General features: G+C 45.4%; 1 protein-coding gene across 4 annotated transcripts in view; it reads left to right on the top strand.

The window, feature by feature from the left end:
* The window catches only part of ABCA1 (ATP binding cassette subfamily A member 1), a 125,550-nt gene that overhangs the window by 41,484 nt on the left and 63,948 nt on the right, over window positions 1-20,118 (top strand). For all 4 annotated transcript variants that reach the window (XM_084771228.1, XM_084771229.1, XM_084771231.1 and 1 more), the window contains 2 exons: window positions 13,012-13,133; window positions 15,129-15,305. In XM_084771228.1, the coding sequence (XP_084627354.1) occupies window positions 13,012-13,133; window positions 15,129-15,305 (299 nt within the window). The remainder of the gene's footprint in view (window positions 1-13,011; window positions 13,134-15,128; window positions 15,306-20,118) is intronic.

The raw sequence follows: 20,118 nt of genomic DNA, 5'->3' as shown, positions 1-20,118 counted from the left end.
CTCAAGATGGGGTAACAGAAGCATCTCATCAGGGATAGCAAAACAATAAGGCCTTTCCATACTGACCTGATGCACAGTAAGTACCAGAGCTCTTCTTCGCTTCACCGTCCTTTTAGAGTTACCATGGGAGGAAGGGCATGTGAAATTCAGCCAGGCTAAGTACTTTCCTTGCCGTAGAAACCACCGTTGGCAGCAAGGTGACAAGACTAGAATTTCAGACTTTCATACAGTTATATCCTAGAGAGAGTTGTCCTCAACACCCATAGAGACCCCGGAAATCCACGCACAAGCTACAGACAAGCCGGGATGAGAAAGGACAGGAGGGCTTCTGAGAGACGGGCCAGATTTCCTTCACTGCCAGGCATCACTTCCAAGCCTCCTGTGTACCAGGCACCAGGGGGTTTTCATCCCCAGCCCTATCTCTAAAGAACATCTTTTGACTCATAGCTCTTTCTCTTTTTCTTCTGTCTGAAGTTTTGCCTTTGTTTCATTGTGGGCAGTTTCTCAAGTTGCATTTATAGCCCCAGAGGTCTGATTTTCTGTCCTCGTGCCTGACATCCTGTGCCTGTGCCTGTGCCATCTTATTGGGAGAGCTGATGACATGTGTCAAAGCCTGTAAAATCATGTCCTGTGTAAGCTTGTCAAAAACTTTGATCTGAGGCTTTAGAGTTTCGTAGTTTGAAACCTTTCTACCACCAGTAATATTTTCCCAGACCTGTCAAACCAGGTTGTGTCCCAGAGCCTAGGCTGTTGGGTGCTATTCAGGGCAGAGGCCTGTCTACAGCTGAGCAGCAGTCAAGGGATTCAGAGCTCCAGTGCAGTGTTGAAATATTGCTTGAGCTAAATCAAAGCAAAGGTCAGCTTTATCCAGACAAGCATAGAAAACAAAATTGCGTTCAATTACAGAAGGCCACGTTACTCCACAATATCAGGCTGCTTTTTAAAAAGCTTGAATTGGGACCATCAAATTGTTACATGTGTTACATGTCTCTTGCCTTTCCTGTGTGAGATGTGTTTACCCTGTGGGTGGCAAAGAGCAGCCTGGGCATAGAGTTTGGTTCTTGCTGAAAACGCTGCACTTTTAGCCCTCCCAAAGGTACTGAGAGGCAATGTTAAACTGAATGTCCACAGACAAGGCTGTACAAGGTAGTGATGACATTTTGCATTAAAAGATTTTTCCCCCATAGTATATTTTCATTGTACATGGTTTCACGCCATACAAGGATATACTCACATAGGTATGCTTTGTATGTTTGGTCCTGTGTCATAGGCATTGTGTGTTTCCTCTCATGTCATATAAGGATATACTCACATAAGTATGTATGCATTGTATGTTTGGTCCTGTGTCATATAAAGGTATACTCACGGCTGAGTGTGCTGGTATGTGCCTTTAATCCTAGCACTCTGGGAGACAGAGGCAGGTAGATTTCTGTGAGTCCGAGGCCAGCCTGGTCTACAAATCAAGTCTGGGAAAGCCAAGGCTACACAGAGAAACCGTGTCTCAAAATAACATAAATAAATAAATAAATAAATAAATAAATGCTCACATAGGTTTTTCCTCTATATTGAGGCCACTCATCTCTCAACCCTTACCTCTCATTAGTTCCCTTGCTTTTCTTAGACAGCTTTGCTTCTACTTTCGGTTCTGTGTTGCTATCTAAAATCTAGGACCCACACATGAGAGAAAAACATCGAATATCTGTCTTTCTGAGACTAACTTAATTTGATTAATATCAGTATCTCCAAATGGTTGTATCCATTTTCTTAAAACGCCACAGCCTTGCTCTTCATGGCTGAAAAATGTTCTACCTCTTCCTCTTTGTTTGTGGACACCTATGTGGCTCTATGACTTACGAACACTGACGTGCACCTATGTCTGTGTGGAATTTAACGTTGATTGGCCTTTTGATTTTGGCTCTTTGAAGCAGCATTAGCAGATCAGCACTATCTCCATTCTATTGATGAGAAAACTGAGTCTGAAAAGGTTGTGTTTGTTCTTCAGCGCCAGGTGTGACTTGAAGTTCCACATCTTCCTCCTACGCCATGATGCCAGGATGCCTCACTTCCTCATGGGAAGGCATGGATGACATCTCCAGCTTTTGATTTTTAGAGAGTAAAACGACTCCTCTGGTGGCGGAAAGAGCTAGAGCTTGGAAATCACAGTGGTTGGTTTCCATTTGCCCCTGGCTTGTTTTGTGACCTTGAGCCGGCCTTTCCCTTCTCTCATCTGTTTCCTGGTTTGGAAAAATGAGGATAACAGCAATACCTTTTGCGGAAGCTGGTTTTAGAGATCCTGGAAATTGATCGATATAAATGTGTCTGAGGCTTTGTAAATATGAGTCAGTGTTTCCTGCCACCAAGGGCCACCACGTCCTGATAAGTTTATTAATTTTAGATGGTAGAGGAAATCAGACAAGGATGCTTCTCCCTAAACTCACCTGGAAAGAAAGAATCCCACTTCAGTCCTTCACTAATACGTTCTTCTTTTCCTTCTCATGTCCCCTGGCTGCCTGTCTCTCTGTCTCTGTGTCTTTCTGTGTCTCTATGTTTCTGTTTCGTCATCCGTGTCCACCCCTACTCTCCGTCCCCTACCCCCGGAATCACGTGTAAATGTGGAGTCCAGAAGTTCATGTCCGGGGTCTTCCTTGCTTACAGATTGAATCATGATCTCTCACTTAAACTCAGGACTCAGCTATTTGGCTACTTTAGCTACCCAGCTTGCTCTTGGGATCCAGTCTCTGCACCCAGTGTGCCTCCTGAGCTACCTCCCCAATTCCCGTGCCCTCGGCCTTTCAAGTTCCCATGAACTGATTCTAGTCCTTCATCCTGTTGGGTCTGGTCTCAATTAGTTAGGCACAAGCTGTGGCTTATAACTAAGTGACTTACACCTTCCCCTCCCTGCAGACGTCACCTCCGTCCCTTCTGTTTGATTCAGATTTCCTGTTTTTGAATTGTTTCTCCTATCTTTGACGTTCGCTTCTTTTTTCCTTCACCTTTTGAGCATCTTCTCTGTCCTTTACACCCCTTTGTTTTCACAAAATGTTCCCCTACAGAGTTGTTTTTTGTTTGTTTGCTTGTTTGTTTCCGTTTTTATCAACTGCCTTCTTGTTTTTCTGATATTAGCTTCCTGTTTCTTGTTTCTCCTTAGGTTCAGAACTCATTTGGGCCAATGTTAGCGCCTCAGTATTACCTTTTATTTTCTTCTGGGCTGGCTCAGCCAGCTTGTATGTGGTCACCATCTGGTGGCTAGTGAGAGCCACAGCCCTCACCGGCTCCCCTCTTCCTAGGTGACGCCAGTCCTCATTCCAGGGGCTTCTAGCAGTTTCTCCCACTTCATTTTTGTCAGCAAGGCATCTGTATTGGTTTAATCCATTTTAGCTTCCATAAGAAAGTACCCATGACGACAAAGTAATTTTACACAAGAGCAATTGTTCCTAAGGGGCCTGGAGGACAGAGTGTTGCAGCATCAACATCTCTTGTGGGCTACCTCCCTTGGAGGGGAAGATCTCTTTATTCTAACCTGGTAGAAGGGACAGAGAGGAGTGGGCTTTAAAAAAAGCATTTCTGTAGAACTCATAATCCTAGCCAAGAGAACTCTGCCCTAATGACTGCTTGCCTCAGAGGCCTCTAATTTTACAGCATCCCATCCTGTCAGGAGAGTCACTGTCGTAGTGCATGGATCTGGGAGAAGGTGTTTCCTTCCAGCTCTGATCTCAGTCATGACTGATTCTTGAATAGTAGACAGAGTTTCCCTGTTCCTCTCACTCTATGCCCATCTCCTCACAGATGGCAAGGGCATGGACATAGCATCGCTCTTGGTCCTGTCTTTGAGAAGCACTGACTAGTTTGATTCCTTTGAACCTTAACACTGGTAGTTTGGTACAGTAGACATTTAACTAGTGTACCAAATAATTTAAACAACACACGGTGTCTGAAGTTTCACTGTTTCTGTTGGTTGAAAGACAAGGTTTTGGCACCGCTACTATTTGGCTCAAACGGTTCATAACATATAGGCAGTTAGGTCTCTTGGGAACTGCTCACCTAATTGTCATCATGATTTTTGTCAACATCCATTTTGAACATATTTAGTCCCCAATTTTTATTTTCTTGTGCATTATGTGTGAGTCATGCTTAGTGTCATTAGTGCTTGTTCAATCCACAGTAGAAAGTAGACCCTCATTTGCAAACTGTAGAAGCTCAGAGGGCCTGAAAAGTGACCTCCAAAGTTCTGGACATGAGCAGAAATGAACGGTTCTGTTCATTAGACCATAAAGTTGAGGTTTTTTTTTCTTCTAAAGTTTCTTAAAATTCATCAGAAAGCCTTCACTGTAGAAAGAGAAACTTCTTCAGCTTCCCATGACTAGTAGGGAGGTCTCATGGCATGTGTTCCCTACAGTTTGCCCCACCCTTGTCCACTCTAACAGTTAACCCCAGGACATTGCCACCTAGCTGCCCCTCTTTCTCCCCAGAGCACCCCACAAAGTCTTCTGGAGACTACTCACCCCTGAAAAAAGTACTGCCCTGGCATTGCAAAACAATTGAAAGCAACAGATACCCTAAAGCTGGGCTAAGGGCAAGCCTGTGATGCCAGCACTTGGGAGGTGGAAGTAGAGGGGATGAGGAGTTCAAAGCCAGCCTTGGCTACATGAGACTCAGTCTCAACGAAAGAACTAAGTAACCAACCAACCAACCAACTAAAAAGCAGGTGTGATTATTTCCAGCCCCTTTGTAGCTGCAAATATTTCAAAGTCTTCCTTATAAAACTGACCAAGTAGGTTAAGTAAAACCACAAGAATGTTGTCACTCAGCCCCCACCCCCCACCTCAACCCCCCCTCTCAAACCTTCGCTCATTTAGCAGAGTCAGGGCTAGGAGATGCCTCCCCCCAACCTCACCCCTACTTCAGCCCTCCCCTCCCCTGCCGCCACCACGGGGGTCCATTTAGGAAGAGCATGCAGGCCAAGGATGCTGGTGTTTCTTTCTCTACTTCTCCGTTTTCTCATTTGCCCCCTCCACCCACTTCCCAAGCTGTTGGTTCCTGTGGTTCCTTTTTGTGTCGGGCACAAGACTGCAGAGAACTTGAAACTTAAGCCGGGGCTTGGAGAGGGCGCTGACCGAGAGTAACCCCAGCGGCTGGTGCCAGGGCTTTGCTCCTCTGTTGCTCCTCACCCTCCGCCTTCTCCCTCCTCTTCTGTTCCCAAGCCTGGGTTCTAGCCCCAGGAGAGAAAGAAGGCAGAGAACAGTTCCTTGCCAGGAAGACCACCCCCCCCAGCCCCCCCCCCCCCCCCCCCCGAGTTAGGGCTTCTCCTTAACACCCGCCCCTCTCTGCCTGTGATGTGTTTTCCTTACTTTGGGTGCAGAGGCGTGACCCAGATGAATAGCAAGAAACCAGGATTGTGTCTCACTCCTGTCCAGCCCACAGACACATCTCATCTGTTTGTTCTTTTTAGCTGCCGGCTTCTTATTTTGTTTTCCCTTTCTCCTCCCCTTTGCCCTGCTTTGGTGTGCCCAAAGCTCCAGGGACATGGTTGGTGGCTGTTTGCCTCTCCGGCCAATCGGGAAGCTGGCCTCAGCACATCTGGTACTTTGGTTCATGCTGTTCATGCTGAAGAATTGCAGTGAGAGAACTTCTTTTGTTGCATACAGCTCTCTGCCTTCCCTGATGTTCACATTCTGTGACAGTGGTCATACTTCCTCGTGTGTGTGTGTGTGTGTGTGTGTGTGTGTGTGTGTGTGTGTGTGTGTGTGTACATACTTATTAGAGGCCAGACATCAGTATTGAATTTAGATTCTCTCACTGAACCTGGAGATCACTGATTTGGGCACACCAACTAGCCAGCCAGCCTCTCTCACTGTCTCCACTTCCCTAGCACTGGGCTTGCAGATGTATTCTATGGTGCGTGTTCTATGGATTCTGGGATCAAGGATTCAGTTTTCTGTCCTCGCCCAATAGGTATTTTATTGAATGAGCCATTCTCCCAGCTCCATTCAAACCTATGAATGTCATTGGTTCTGGTTTATGTTTAAAACATCATTATACTTCATTTATTGTGTGTGTGTGTGTTGGTGTGGGGTGTGACAGGAGAGGACACTTGTGGAAGTGATCCCACGTGGGTCCCATGGACTGAGGTTGGTTTGCCGGGTTTGGTGGCAGGTGCTGTGCCCGCTTAGCCATTTGTTGGCCCTAGCTCTTTTGATATCTAAGAAAACTGAGGCCAAAGGAGAGCAAGGGAAGGGGCCAGGTGAGGCTCGTAGTTACAGAAGTGGGACGCAACAGTGCTGGTGTTTGAGTCCAGCTTTTCCGAGACTCGCTCTCTGGGGCTGGATCACTTGGACCCAGTGTTCCTCTCAGAAACATGGAAAATAATTTTTCAGAGAACATTTTCTCCAACCACACATTCCTCAGATAATAAAAGCCAGGCCCATGTCAACTCATTTGGATACAGTTAACTAAGTGGCTGTCCTTCCCACCAAGCGTTCTTTGCCATAACCTAGAACGACTTGTCAGTGACTGGTCATCTACCTGTGCCTGTCCTTGTAGTTGACAGATGATATGCGCCTTCTTGTTGATTCTCTATAAAATGTTAGGCATGTTTATTTATTTATTTTCCCCCATCCCCTTCCTTCTTCCTTGTCTCTCGCCTTTCTTTTTTACAGTGCCGGGGATTGAACCTAGGGGCTTCTACTTGTTAGAAAAATGTTCTACCCTGAGCTAAATCCCCGCCCTCCTCCCCCTTTTTTGACGTGTGTGCATGCCTGCGTGTGTGTGTGTGTGTGTGTGTGTGTGTGTGTGTGTGTGTGTGTATGTGTGTGTGTGTGTGTGTGAGCCCCAGTTAGCTGGAATATAACTGGCCAGTACCGTTAGGCCTGGCTTTTATTATTATTATTTTTTTCCTGTGAAGTTCTGAAAAGACACTTGAGTGAGCCTAGACCTTTTCTTCACCTTATAGACAGTAATACGGGGGGGGGGGGGGGGAGTGGTGGAGAACAAAACAAAAAAAGTTCAATCCCACCTGGGAACTCAGCCTGACAAATATGCAACATGCACATGAATATGTGTTTTCACACACAGACACATCATATCAGGCCGAGTATTTGGTATCCCTATGATCTTGGCAAAGCCAGTTCTCTGTCCTTATCTGTTCCAAACACAGCATCTCAGTTATTGTTAGCAGTCGCCCCTGAACAGACCATATTAGCAGTTCCGTATAGAACTGTTCACTCTGCGCATGTACATTTCTCACCTAAGCCCCAGTCCAGGAAGGCGGATGCTATTATTACATCTGTTGGGCTTGTTTGTTCACTTATTTATTCTGGAGCTCAGAGCTTCATGCCTGCTAGGTAAGTGCTCTAGCCACAGAGGCACAGCCACAGCCTGTTAACTTTCTTACACTGAAACAGACTCTCTCACTAGGTTGCCCAGGCTTGCCTCGAGCTCTCACTGTGGATGAAGGAGACCTTGACTTTGTGGTCTTCCTTGCCCCTGAGTAGTTGGGATGACAAGTGTGGGCCACTGTGTCAAGCTCTGTTTTATCATTTACCTACCTCAGCCTCTCTCTGTGTTCTTCCTGCTGTGCTTCCAGCTGTTATTCACCTGATGCTTCTCTTCACCTGGGCTGATGAAACCAAGTAGGCGCAAGGACACTGTAGCCGTCTTGATCCAATTTGGTTCACATTCATGCCCTGATTGGTCTTTCCCCTTCCCACTTCAAGATGAATTTACATCTTCAAAATTGGTCATTTCCCAAGTCGAATCAGATCATTTTACATTCATGCATTTGTTCCCACCCACCCACCCACCCATCCATCCTTCTATCTACCAGTCCATTCACCTCCCCATCCATGCATCCATCCATCCACCCATCCATCTCCATGCATCCATCCATCCACCCATCCATCTCCATGCATCCATCCATCACCCATCCATCTCCATGCATCAAGCCATCCATCCATCCATCCATCCATCCATCCACCCACATCCATCCATCCATCCATCCATCCACATCCGTCCATCCACCCATCCACCCATCCATCTCCATGCATCCATCCATCCACCCATCCATCTCTATGCATCAAGCCATCCATCCATCCATCCATCCACATCCATCCATCCATCTATCCATCCATCCATCTATCCATCCACATCCGTCCATCCACCCACATCCATCCATCCATCCATCCATCCATCCACATCCGTCCATCCACCCATCCACCCATCCATCTCCATGCATCCATCCATCCACCCATCCATCTCTATGCATCAAGCCATCCATCCATCCATCCATCCACATCCATCCATCCATCTATCCATCCATCCATCTATCCATCCACATCCGTCCATCCACCCACATCCATCCATCCATCCATCCATCCATCCACATCCGTCCATCCACCCATCCACCCATCCATCTCCATGCATCCATCCATCCACCCATCCATCTCTATGCATCAAGCCATCCATCCATCCATCCATCCACATCCATCCATCCATCTATCCATCCATCCATCTATCCATCCACATCCGTCCATCCACCCACATCCATCCATCCATCCATCCATCCATCCACATCCGTCCATCCACCCATCCACCCATCCATCTCCATGCATCCATCCATCCACCCATCCATCTCCATCCATCCATCCACATCCATCCATCCATCCACATCCATCCATCCATCCACATCCATCCATCCATCTATCCATCCATCCATCCATCCATCCATCCACATCCATCCATCCATCTATCCATCCATCCATCTATCCATCCACATCCGTCCATCCATATCCATCCATCTGGTGTCTATACCCAATAGCTGTTTCAGTCATCTGGCTTGGATCATTGTTTGCAGTTTCCTACCCAGCTGGCTGCATATTGAGGACAGAAACCAGCGAGGACAAAACCACCCTGCTGTATCCTTGTACCACTTCTCTTCCCTCTTTTTTATTTCTCTACTCCTCAAATCTGGCATTTGGTAGAATTTGTTCTCTCTACCTCTTTGCTCATGGACATATGTTGAGAATTTAATGAGTACAAGGTTCCTGGGTGCCTGGCATCATGAGAGGGATTGTCTCGTGCCCACTAGGTTCTAGGGGTGATTGATTTGCAGTCTTTTCTATAACTGTAACCTGATTTCCCTCATGATATTCTTGCAGACCAATTTCATCTTCTTCCGACTGCTTCTATGGACCATCTTCCTCTGCCTTTCTTATCCTTTCTTCTGCTTTCTGTAATTGGTGTGCCTTCTCCATCCCCCTTACTGATAACCAAGAAAACCTCTTGAGGGCAGATCTGTGTTCTCATTTTTTTTTTCTTGCACATTGATCCGTAGTGCAGTAAAAACCATTATAATGACATGAATATATTACTTCAAGATAGGGTTTCTGCATGTAGCCCTGGCTGTCCTGGAACTCTCTGTTGACCAGGCTGGCCTCGAACTCACAGAGACCCAACTGCCACGTATCATTTAATAAGCATTTTTCACTAGTCAGTTGCTCATTGCTTAAGTTTATAAACACATCTCTAGACCCCAGGACTTCAAGAGATAAATGCTGTTATCTTCCTTTATAGATAAAGCTTGGCCTCTCTAAGGTACTTATGGGCACACAGCTAATTTATAAAGTATAAAGCAGAATAAAGTATTATATTTTGTTTTTTATGGTCCCAGCCCCCTTTTTGCTTGCATAATTTTATTTTGAGACATGATCTCTTTGTGTAACCATGGGCCTGCAACTTATTCTGTAGCCCAGGCTGGCCACTAACTTGCAGTCTCCTGCCTCTACCTCCCGAGTGCTGGGATTACAGGTGTGTGCCGCCACATACATCTTTTTTTTTTTTTTAAACTTCACTTGAATTCTTTTGCTGGTGTTGTTTTAATTCCCAAGACCCAATTCCTATCCCCCAAAGTTCTGGTTCACTGTTTTGGGCTGTGGTCTAGACTTTGGGGTGTCTTCAAAGCTCCCAAGTGGGTCTAACAGTATCTGAGGTTGAAAACTGGCATACCATACAATTTTTCCCTCCTGTATGTATATGAGTTGCAGCTGTCAGTTGTGTTATGACAGTGGAAGATAAGGTATTCATGTCCACGTGATCAGACTGTAAGTAGTTTGTAGCCAGGGACCTTTGACCCTCCGTGCAGCTTCCCCACTCAGCTAGTCTGCCACACCAGGCTCGTGTACTGCCAAGGGCTGTTGACTAGCTTCCTGGTTTCTGTGTCTCATCCAGGGGATGGGTAGTTGAGTTTGAGCACATCCAGCTGTTTCTATGCTCAGAGCCTGTTGACATAACAGAAGCATCTTATAAACATGCTAAGCACATTTGCTGGTCTCCAGAGTGTTGCTGGGTGACCTAGGCCCATTGAGAGCACAGCCTGGGTCAACCTCCCACACTTTTGCTGCCCTGAAGGAGGGAGCTGTTCTCAAGTTCCTAAGTAGGATGTTGTGTACTGCTGTGGCTTCTCTTAGGAGGGATTTGTGTACAACTGACTGGTCCAAATGCTAGTTCATAAACTTATTATTCTGTTCCACCAAGGGTTCAAAAGAGGCCTCTTTTCATGCTCATTTTATAGATAAGGTCCTGGGAGTTTAAGTAGGTCAAACAGTATGGCAAATAAATGGATACAGAACCCAGGATTTGGATTCCCAGTATGGTGTATGTGTGTGTGTGTGTGTGTGTGTGTGTGTGTGTGTTTCTTCCAGGGCATTGCACATGCCTTACTGAATTACCTATGTTCCCCAGCTCTCCTTTTGAGATATATACTTAGTTATAAGCGTGTCTGCCTTTTCACCTTAAGCCTCAGCGGAAGCCCTCTGCTTGTCTTCCTTTCTTCCTTCCTTCCTTCCCCACCCTCATTCCCACCATGAGACTGCAATGCTGGGATGTTCTAGATGTTATTTTCTTTGGGAAGATGCTTTTAGTGGTCAGGGTTCTTATTTACTCCTGGTGTGTGGCTTAGGGATGGTCTGACATCCTTGGCCTTGCCCTGGACCCCACTAAGCTGAAAGATCCTTCTGGAATATTTCTGGTAATCTCATCTAGCATTTATTCAGATGTCACCGACTGAGCAGTAGCTCTGTGCCAGGCCTTGTTCTACACATTTGGAACACTAAGATAAAAGCTGTATTCTGTATTCTTAGAAGCAGAGTTTAATGCAGGCAATATTTAAGTAAAATAACATTTCATAATATGTGGCTCCCAGATCCCCGAAGTTGGAGGTATCAAGGCTGCTTATGAAAATGAAGATTTGTAGGCGATCTGCCTTAGACCCACCGGTTTAGAATCTGAAGTGGTTAAGTCCCAGAGACTAGTTTTGTATGCTTTCTAAGGTGAGTCTTACGTGCTCAGAGGCATGGCAACTACAGAATTGAGTTCAGTGGTATCAGTATGCTATCTTGTATGATGGAAACACCAGGTGGGTGACAGCTTGCTCAAGTGCTGATTTCAAGGAGGGACACTAACAGGCCTAGGATCAGCTTTGGGGTTTCATGAGGAACCCTTGGAGCGAACTGTATAGGCATTGCTGAGAATCACTTTTCATCTACTCTATTCAAAATTACTGGTTTGCCCAGTGCTGATGCTTGGATCATGCAGATCTATTGAGAGTCAGCCTGGGCTGTTTACTTGCCTCTACATAGGGAGACCCTTTTTAGATCCCAGGATAAAGTCTTGTTCTCACCAATGCCCACTGTCGTCCTGTTTTCAGATGAAACCCCTCTGGCTTTGTGAAGTTTGCCCTCTAGTGGTCAGATTGTGTGTGGGCCCGAGGGCCACAGTTCTGCAGGCACTGCCTGCCCTACCAGCCATTTGGTCACAGATGAACTGGGTCCTTTTTGTTCGCTTTGGTTTTGTTGTTGTTTGTTTGTTTTAGTTGCAAAGAAACAGAAAAAAGAATTTGGTTATTAGAAGTTTAGAGTGGAAAGGGAGGAGAAAGATAGTAAGATAAAGCAGGGAAATGACGGTGTTTCAGAGAGACAGGTTCCCGCCCAGCATCTGCTCAGAGTCTTCTTGCTTTAGAGATGAAGGACCCGAGACACAGAAAGATGCTAAGGAATATTTATATGGCGCCATCACACATAGCCTCAAGGCAGAGACTAAAATTCTGAATTCTTGGTCAGTGCCATTCCCGTTTTATGCTGTTGGACTGAAGCCTTTTCTGGATACACTTTGAGAGCTTATTGTTTAGTGGGAGTCAGCAGGGAGGGCATTAGAAGTCACTGAATGTAGTAAAGGGTGGGTTTTCAAACATCTGTTTACATGTTTTTCTCAGTGTTTTGGGGAACTGGGCTTTACAGCTCTGTATCCCATCTTTTGTTCTGAAATCAAGAAGAGGCCATGTCTGTAAAAGTACCTGGATATGTACCACACGTCTCCCCTGTGAGTCTTGAAAGTGTGGTCCCAGCTGGCAGCATCTGCACCACCTGGAAGCTGGCGAGACAATGCAGATGCTGCAGCCATAGCGCAAGCCGCCTTATCAGGTGCTCCAAGGCTGCTGTCCGGAAGTCTAGCTGAAGCAGCCCATCAAGTGGTTCTGGTCCATAGGACGGTTGGAGAGCCATTGCCCGCTGATTCGGGAGATTAGCTCCTGTAGTTTGTGGATGTAAGGCTTTTAGTATTTCCTGTTCTAGCTACCCCATTGGGGAGTTGGGAGCAGCAGGGCTCTTGTCACAAACCTCAGGTAGGATGGATGAGATCATTTAAAAGGTTAGGGTTTTCAGCTGGAAGCAGAGAAGGACCGTGTGTGTAGCAACACTGCTGTGCTGTTTGAGTGTGGGAGCACACACTGAGCGCGGCTAAACATGTCATCAGTACGCAATCTTTTCATGTCTCTCCCAGTGAGACAAAGCTCCCTCCTGTAACTCACTTCCCAGTGTATGTAAGCCAGAAGCCTGTGGTTGCCCATCCGTTTAAAATGAAGCAATCAATATTCTATTATTCTCCACCTGCCCCATAGTGGTTGAGTCTTTTTAAATTTTTTTTTGAGTTATTAACTGTAAACAAAACATCATTTCCCAATAGAGTTGAAGCTCCAGGATTTCCTGGTGGACAATGAAACGTTCTCTGGATTCCTGCATCACAATCTGTCCCTTCCAAGGCCTACTGTGGACAGCCTGCTGCAGGCCGATGTCAGTCTCCAGAAGGTAAGCTACCACCTGCAGCTAAAGCAATGGGCCCATCACTATTACAGTGTTAGAGGTCCGGAGAGAAAGAAATAAACCCCCGTCTTTGATAAAGCTGTAAAGAAGGTAGTTAGAGCTCAAATATATATTTTCACCTCATCATCTTCTCTGCTCTGGCTAGCAGAGACAAACCGTACAGTGAGTGGTTCAGCTTGTCGAAGTTGATTTTAGATCTGTTCTTTGACATTGTAGTGACTTCCTAAAGGGATTTTTGTTTATTTGTTTGTTTGTTTGTTGTTTTATGTTAAGACGAATTAACGTTTTAAAAAACCATCGTTGTGAACCAAGAGCCAGAGGTGTGCATTCTTGAACAGGAATCTACCAAAGCAGATTAAACGGAACACTTACCGCTTCATTTTAAAGATGGGGAAGGTCCATAAGGAGGATTTTGTTAAAATTTTAACACAAATTTGATGCTTATATAGACTTTTCATTTTAGGGTCCTAGAGAACTTCCCTGGCATCTTTTATTCTCACACCACTCCTGGGCAGGGGACATGGCTATCCTTTCTTTTTTCTTTTTCTTTTTTTCCAAAGCCTTTTCTTAACTTTATTCTCTGGCAGAAGGGAGACTTGATCCCGCGTGGCCTTTTGCCTCTCTACTGGCCTGTCTTTACAGTAAGCAGAAGCAATGGGCGCGTTTATGCTTGAAGAGATCTTTGCTTCACATGGCTGAGAATTTTTAAAATTAGAAAAATGTGCTTACTGCCTGCTCCTATGAAACTGGGAAAATATGCCTTGTGTTTACCAATTGTGTGGTTGGGAGGTGGGCCAGAGGCAGCAGACTTTGGAAATTGTTCCGTTTAGCATAATTTCCATCGCCCCCTGCCAGCTTCATATCTGTTAACGTGCCATCGGTTTAAACTAAGAGGCATCCTGGGCAGGTCTTTGCATGGTAATTAGAGTTTCAGTGTTGTCGGAGTTCTTCATCACAGCATGGCAACAAGGACAAAAGGCAGAAGTAAGCCTGGAGTGTGCTTGAGTGTCTGGCAGTAGGTGACAATTGAGGGGACGCCACGGCGGCTCAGACTTTGCAGTCTTTCCAGAGCTGCAGGAGTGTTGAGAGCCTTCGGGTTCATTGCTTGCATTGCTTCCCCAGGGCTGATCTGTGACCAGGATGGCCTGCATTCAGTTCAGCTGATAGAGGGGTTGGTAATACTATAGTAAGAGCTTGATTCACTCTTTTGTTCAACAAATACTGTGCTAGTACTATGGAAATAAGCATGAGCCTCATAAGCAAAGGCAACCCATGTCATTACAAAGATTTCTGTCTGCTGGACAGCGAGGCTCGGGTATGAAAAAGTATTGTTTGTGTAAACCCAGAAAAGGCTAGCTAGGTGGGAGTGTACAATCAAAGAGAGGTTTCCTGTAAAGAACAGTTAAGAGTGTCTCAGTGGTGCATTACTGACTAGTTGATAGTGGCCTCCTGTTTTGTATTCTTTTTTGGGGGGCATGGAAGACAAGATATTCCCAATTCCAGCATTCCTTGAACATAGGTCTATGCATTTGTTAAGTGTGTATATCTACAGATTTACAGCATATTTCGTTTTTCCCCCACAAATAAGCCTAATTTCAGTGTCCAGTGTCATAAACTCCAGAATAGTTTGGATGACTTTCCTCTGATGGCTCCAAGGTTTAGACTCTGGGTTCCCATTAGTTGAGTCATGTGTACCAGTCACGTTGAGAAAAAGACTTGTGTTCAGCATTTCCTTGTGCTAGAGGGTCAGGAGTGTGGAGGTCCTGAGTCATGCATGCAGTTTTGAAAACGTGTGGGTGATTGTGTCGTGATTCACTCCAAGGTGCAGGAAGAAGACCTTACCCATGGGTGACTGCCGTGGTGTTCCTCTGAAGACCCCCCAAGCTGTGTTGTTACACCTCCGTCAGAGGTACCCGGGACCCAGCTTTCCCTCCTAATAATCTTTTTCTTCTCACCTCTGTTTATGTGAAACCCTTTCAGGTATTTTTACAAGGCTACCAGTTAAATTTGGCAAGTCTCTGTAATGGATCAAAATCGGAAGAAATCATTCAGCGTGGCGATGCGGAAGTGTCCGCCCTTTGTGGTCTACCCAGAGAGAAGCTGGATGCTGCTGAGCGAGTGCTGCGTTATAACATGGACCTCCTGAAGCCCCTTGTGGTGAGTGGGCATGCTCTGAGCTGATGCTTCAAGCACTGATGCTTTTGGAGTACGAAATCTTTTCCTGGATGGTGTGACTTGTTTTTGTAGAAACTTGGGGCTGGCTGGAACTTGGTGATATGATTTAGCCCAGTCATACTCGGAGTGTTTCAGTCCATTTCCCAAGGGGTGAGTTGGAGAAGAATGTTCTGGGTGTGGCTGAGTCCCAGCCCGAGGTCTCGTGTGCCTGTACAGGAGGCATGGCTAGAGAAGACCCATCTCTCACGCGTTTTAGAAAATATTGTATTTCTGAGGAAGAGTCCATTTGGAGAAAGATTCCTCCCCCCGGATGTAAAGAAAAGTCTTGAAATGATTAATGGAGAGATAGCTACTTATTAGTGTTTTTAAAGCCAGTAGAAGGAGGAGATTGTGGTTAGATAGCAAAACATTGGGATTGGGTAAGACCACATAAAAACAATTAGCTCATACAATGACAAAAATGCATTAGAAAGACACACACACACACACATACACACACACACACACACACACACACACACACCCTAAACCATAACCAAGGAATGCGAGTAAGTCTGGGTATTGGTCATCAGGGTTTTGTCTATAGAAATTCAAGAACAAATATATCTGAGTTTTCTGAGCTCTCTGGTGAAATGCCTCTAGTAGCATGCGGTACTACCCAGCACTCTGCTTTTCTGTTTACCAGAGAGAGAGAGAGACTGTGTCAAAGAAATGATATATTCTTCACTATACACAGATGATGCTGCAATCACAGTGGACTCTGTGAAGCTGGGTCTCATTATAGGGTACTGTGCTGTCCTAGGGTGTCCTAAGATGATCAGTCTCTGCCAGGGTCCTGAGGCTAGATTATACCTTGGAGTGGGCTTTTGAGCCATCTCAGAGTGGACTCTGTGAACTGACTGTGAAGAAGTTTCTTACACGTGGCTCAGCTCTGACTCTGTAGCTGTTGCCTGAGGCAGAGGTGGCAGTAATGCTATGCGTTTCTCATAGGTGCTTCTGCGGGGTGCACACACGCCAGCTGTTGTGACCAGCTTAATATGGCCTTGCTCCCGAAGTAGTGAATTCCATTTCAGGTTTTTTAAATCTACCAAGTGCTTGCTTCTGTGGTCTGTGATTCCATTGGTTGTTGCTTCTATCACTGTAATTTCAAGTAAGATGCATTTCTTTATTGGAGGGATGTTTGCAGTGCTCCAAGCAACAGCATTACGTAGATAAATGTACTGCTGTAGATCTGTGCATTTTGTGAGGCATAAAGGGTCAAGGTCATTACAAATGGTGTGAAAGGTGTGATTTTTGCGGGCTGCTTTACTTCACTGTAAGATACAGAGATAAACTATTAGTCCCTCAAATTTAGGAAATATGAGTTATTTTAGAAGACATGGAAATTGATTCTGATGCCTATTTAACTTCACTTCACTTTATTCTTTGGAAACTTGTTGAGTTTACAGTGCAGTCAAATCCCTCCTCTCATAGAGTGTCTGAACTGCTTTCAAAATAGAAGCCACCACTACCCTCATCATCTGTCCAATAACAGCTCAGCTTTTAACTTGAAATTCCTTTCCATTTGGGAGGGTTTGCAACACCATGGAAATACATCTCAAACCTGACTGCTGTGTTAGTTACATCCTGTCGTGTTATATCCTGCAGACTGGTAGGTTCGTGAACAAGTGTTAATTAAGATGCCTTCAGTGTACCCCGTGCACATCTCCTGGCTGTAGAGAATGGAATTCTGTGTGTGTGTCCCTTTGCTTCTGCTGAGAACTGTTTCTTTGTAAAGTTAAAACGTGGGGCTCTTGAGATAGACTATAGTGAGTGATCGGCACTGTGTGGAAATGTTTTGGGGAGATTGTTCTGGGATGGAATGTCTTTCAAACATTCTGTCATGTTATTTATTGAAGTAAGTAGTGCCTTAATTGGAATGCTGGGATTTATACTTGCTTTGTAATAAGCATACCTGTTCTCTTGATACTTGGCTGAAATTTTAGTTTGTGATGGTCAGTGTAAGCGACGTGTCTTGTTAATTGTGCCAGTGCGCATTTAATCGTGCCAAGAGCTCAGAGGACAGCAGCCAGATGCATGGCCCCACATCATGGGAGAAGACTGTTCTGTTAGTATGCCATTTCTGTATGAAAAGAGGCTCATCAGGACAGACATGTTTTGAGATATTTTCTATACCTCCATATAGATTTATCAAGAGGTTGGTGCATACTAGATGCCCAGTGATGGTTTGATTGACAGAACTAGTATAAATTGCATGCTGAAAAAAACTTGTTGGTAAGACAGATGTTTCCTTCTGCAGATCAGTGTTAGGAGTCAGAAGCAAAATAAGCAAAACAATCCTGGAGGTTATGTAAATGAACAGTGCCAAAAAACCAACCAACCAACCAACCAAACAAACAAACAAAAAACCAACCCCAACTCCAACCAACCAACCAACCAACCAACAAAAAGCCAAACCAAAACCCACCAGCCAGATATGAACTTCCAGACCTATTCCCTTACTGAACAGCGCTTCTTATGTTAGAATTGTTCCAGGAACCCTCCTTACTGAGATTCTCAGAAAGGTAGTTTTCCAATAAATACAAAGGTGGATTGGTGCATGGAACCCTGTCTCAAGGATGACTGCACAGAAGTCTTGGACACACCGATAATCCTGAGTGTTTGCAGTGTCTGTATTATTAAGATAATAGCCCTTAGCCATGGCACACACCTTTAATATCAGTATTTAGGGAGGCAGAGGCTGGCAGGACACTGTGAGTTCGAGGCCAGCCTGGTCTATAAAGCGAGTCCAGGACAGCAAAGGCTACACACAGAAACCTTGTCTCGGAAAACTAAGTCAACCCCCCTCCTAAAAAAAAAAAAAAGAGAGATAATAACCCTTACAAGAAGCTTTGGGCCACCTAGCAACAACCTGGATTCTGTCGCTACCCAGCAGGGTGGGCAGGTTTGGCTGTCCATGTGGGCTAGACACAGCAGGTAAAACTGATTTTTGCTTTCTCTGTTCTTGAGGTCCTTCCTGCATTTTTCCGAGAGAGAGAGAGAGAGAGAGAGAGAGAGAGAGAGAGAGAGAGAGAGAGAGAGAGGAGAGGGAGAGAGAGAGAGAGAGAGAAAGAGAGAACAGATGTGGGGATTTCTGTCTGCCTCCCCACTGCCCTTTGCACGGAAGGAGAGGACCATAGTAACAGAAGAGGAGGTTGACCAGGACAAGCTATTTGCCTCAGTTGTCAGGGTCCTTGCTGTTTCACTGGCTTTGTTTTTTCTTTTGCTTCTGTAACAAATTGCCATGTGCACAAGAACTTAACAGGACTCCGAGTCCTGAAGCTCAGAAGGGTGGGTGCTTTGGGGGAGTGCATCTAGGCTGAAGTCAATGTGTTGGCAGGATGGAGACTCTGAAGACAGATAGGCTTTTGAGCTCCTGTAGGGTTTTGGCTGAGTTCAGTTCTTACAGTTGTAGGCTTCCAGTCTTTGCTTTTAGAGGCAGTGTTGCCTCTCTCCTTTTCACGTATCTCTGTTGAGCATCTGGGCTGAGTCTCTTTGTTGGTTTAAATCTCTGACTTTTACCTCTGTCTCCAGGCAGAGAAAGTCCTATGCTTTTAGGGGCTGGCATCATTAGATCCGCCCATCCAGGTAATCCAAGATGACCTCCATAAACCAAATTACCTCCACAAGGCACATTTTGTCCCATCATTAACATATTTAGAGATCCCAGAGATTAAGGTGTGGCCACTATTAGGGAGTAATGTACCTGCCACAGCTGCCTTTGGATTGGAAAGTGTATTTCATTATTTCTTTGAAATGTTCTCTAAGTGCTCTGGGCTTTTATTGATCCCTCGTTAGCTCTCCTTTTTTCTCACTCATGCTCTGAGAGTGGCTGTATTGTATGGTAAGCAGTACGCACCCAGGATTCTGATGCAGAGTAAACAGTGGGAAGTGCAGCATCTCTTTTAAAAACATCCATCCACCAAAATCTGACTATTTACTGTATGTCTGCTCTCTGCATTGTACTGGGTTCTGTTACTGAAGTGCACTCATGGGCAAGGCAGATGAGATGCCTGTGGGGTTTTCAATCTAGTGGGCTCCGAGGGCCAGCTTGAAAGGCCGAGGCAGTGTATTTAAGGGCTGCTTTGCAGGTTCTGGTGCTGAAGGGAGGCTTGTCCTAGGTAGTGTGGGAGTGCTGTGGGATTCTTGAGGCTGAAAGCAGATGTATCTCATACCAACAGTCTCTCGGATGTTGCTCATGGGACTGTGACCATGGTTAGGTCGTCTTGACCTCTACGAATACCTTCTGCCTAAAAGGGAGAATTCTGTTTCTGTGGAATGAACAACTCTCTTCAGATGTCTTGTGAGTCATGCTACACATCCTCACCAGGGCAGAATTTGGCTCATATGCTAAGGTGCCTGTGGTTCCCAGAAGGCCAGTGACCCCACAGCTGTGCTGTCTGCTATCCAAGGTGCAGATGAGGAAATGGGCTAGTGAAGTGTCCTTATCTTGAGATCTGAAGGGTCTTTGCTGGGTCTGTCCTTGACTTTTGTAGACAAAGATTCAGAGTGCAGATGGAGCTTTGTATTATCTTCTGCTCTGAATGCTTTTCCCCTTTTGCAGTGTATGTACACATATGCATGCATGTTTGCATATATATAGGTACATGTGTGTTTGTGTAGGCATATATGTGTGTGCATGGAGGTCAGAGATAGATGCTGGGAATCCTCCTCTTGCCACTGTATTCAGTGAAGAAGGGTCTGTCAGTATGCCTGATACCCCAGCACCCACCTGATAGTCACGTGGATTCTGGGG

This window comes from Acomys minous, assembly GCF_964271855.1.
Source record: "Acomys minous genome assembly, chromosome: 1".
Taxonomy (NCBI): domain Eukaryota; kingdom Metazoa; phylum Chordata; class Mammalia; order Rodentia; family Muridae; genus Acomys; species Acomys minous.
The sequence above is the reverse complement of the archived record's forward strand: the minus strand, read 5'-3'. Positions and strand labels throughout refer to the sequence as shown.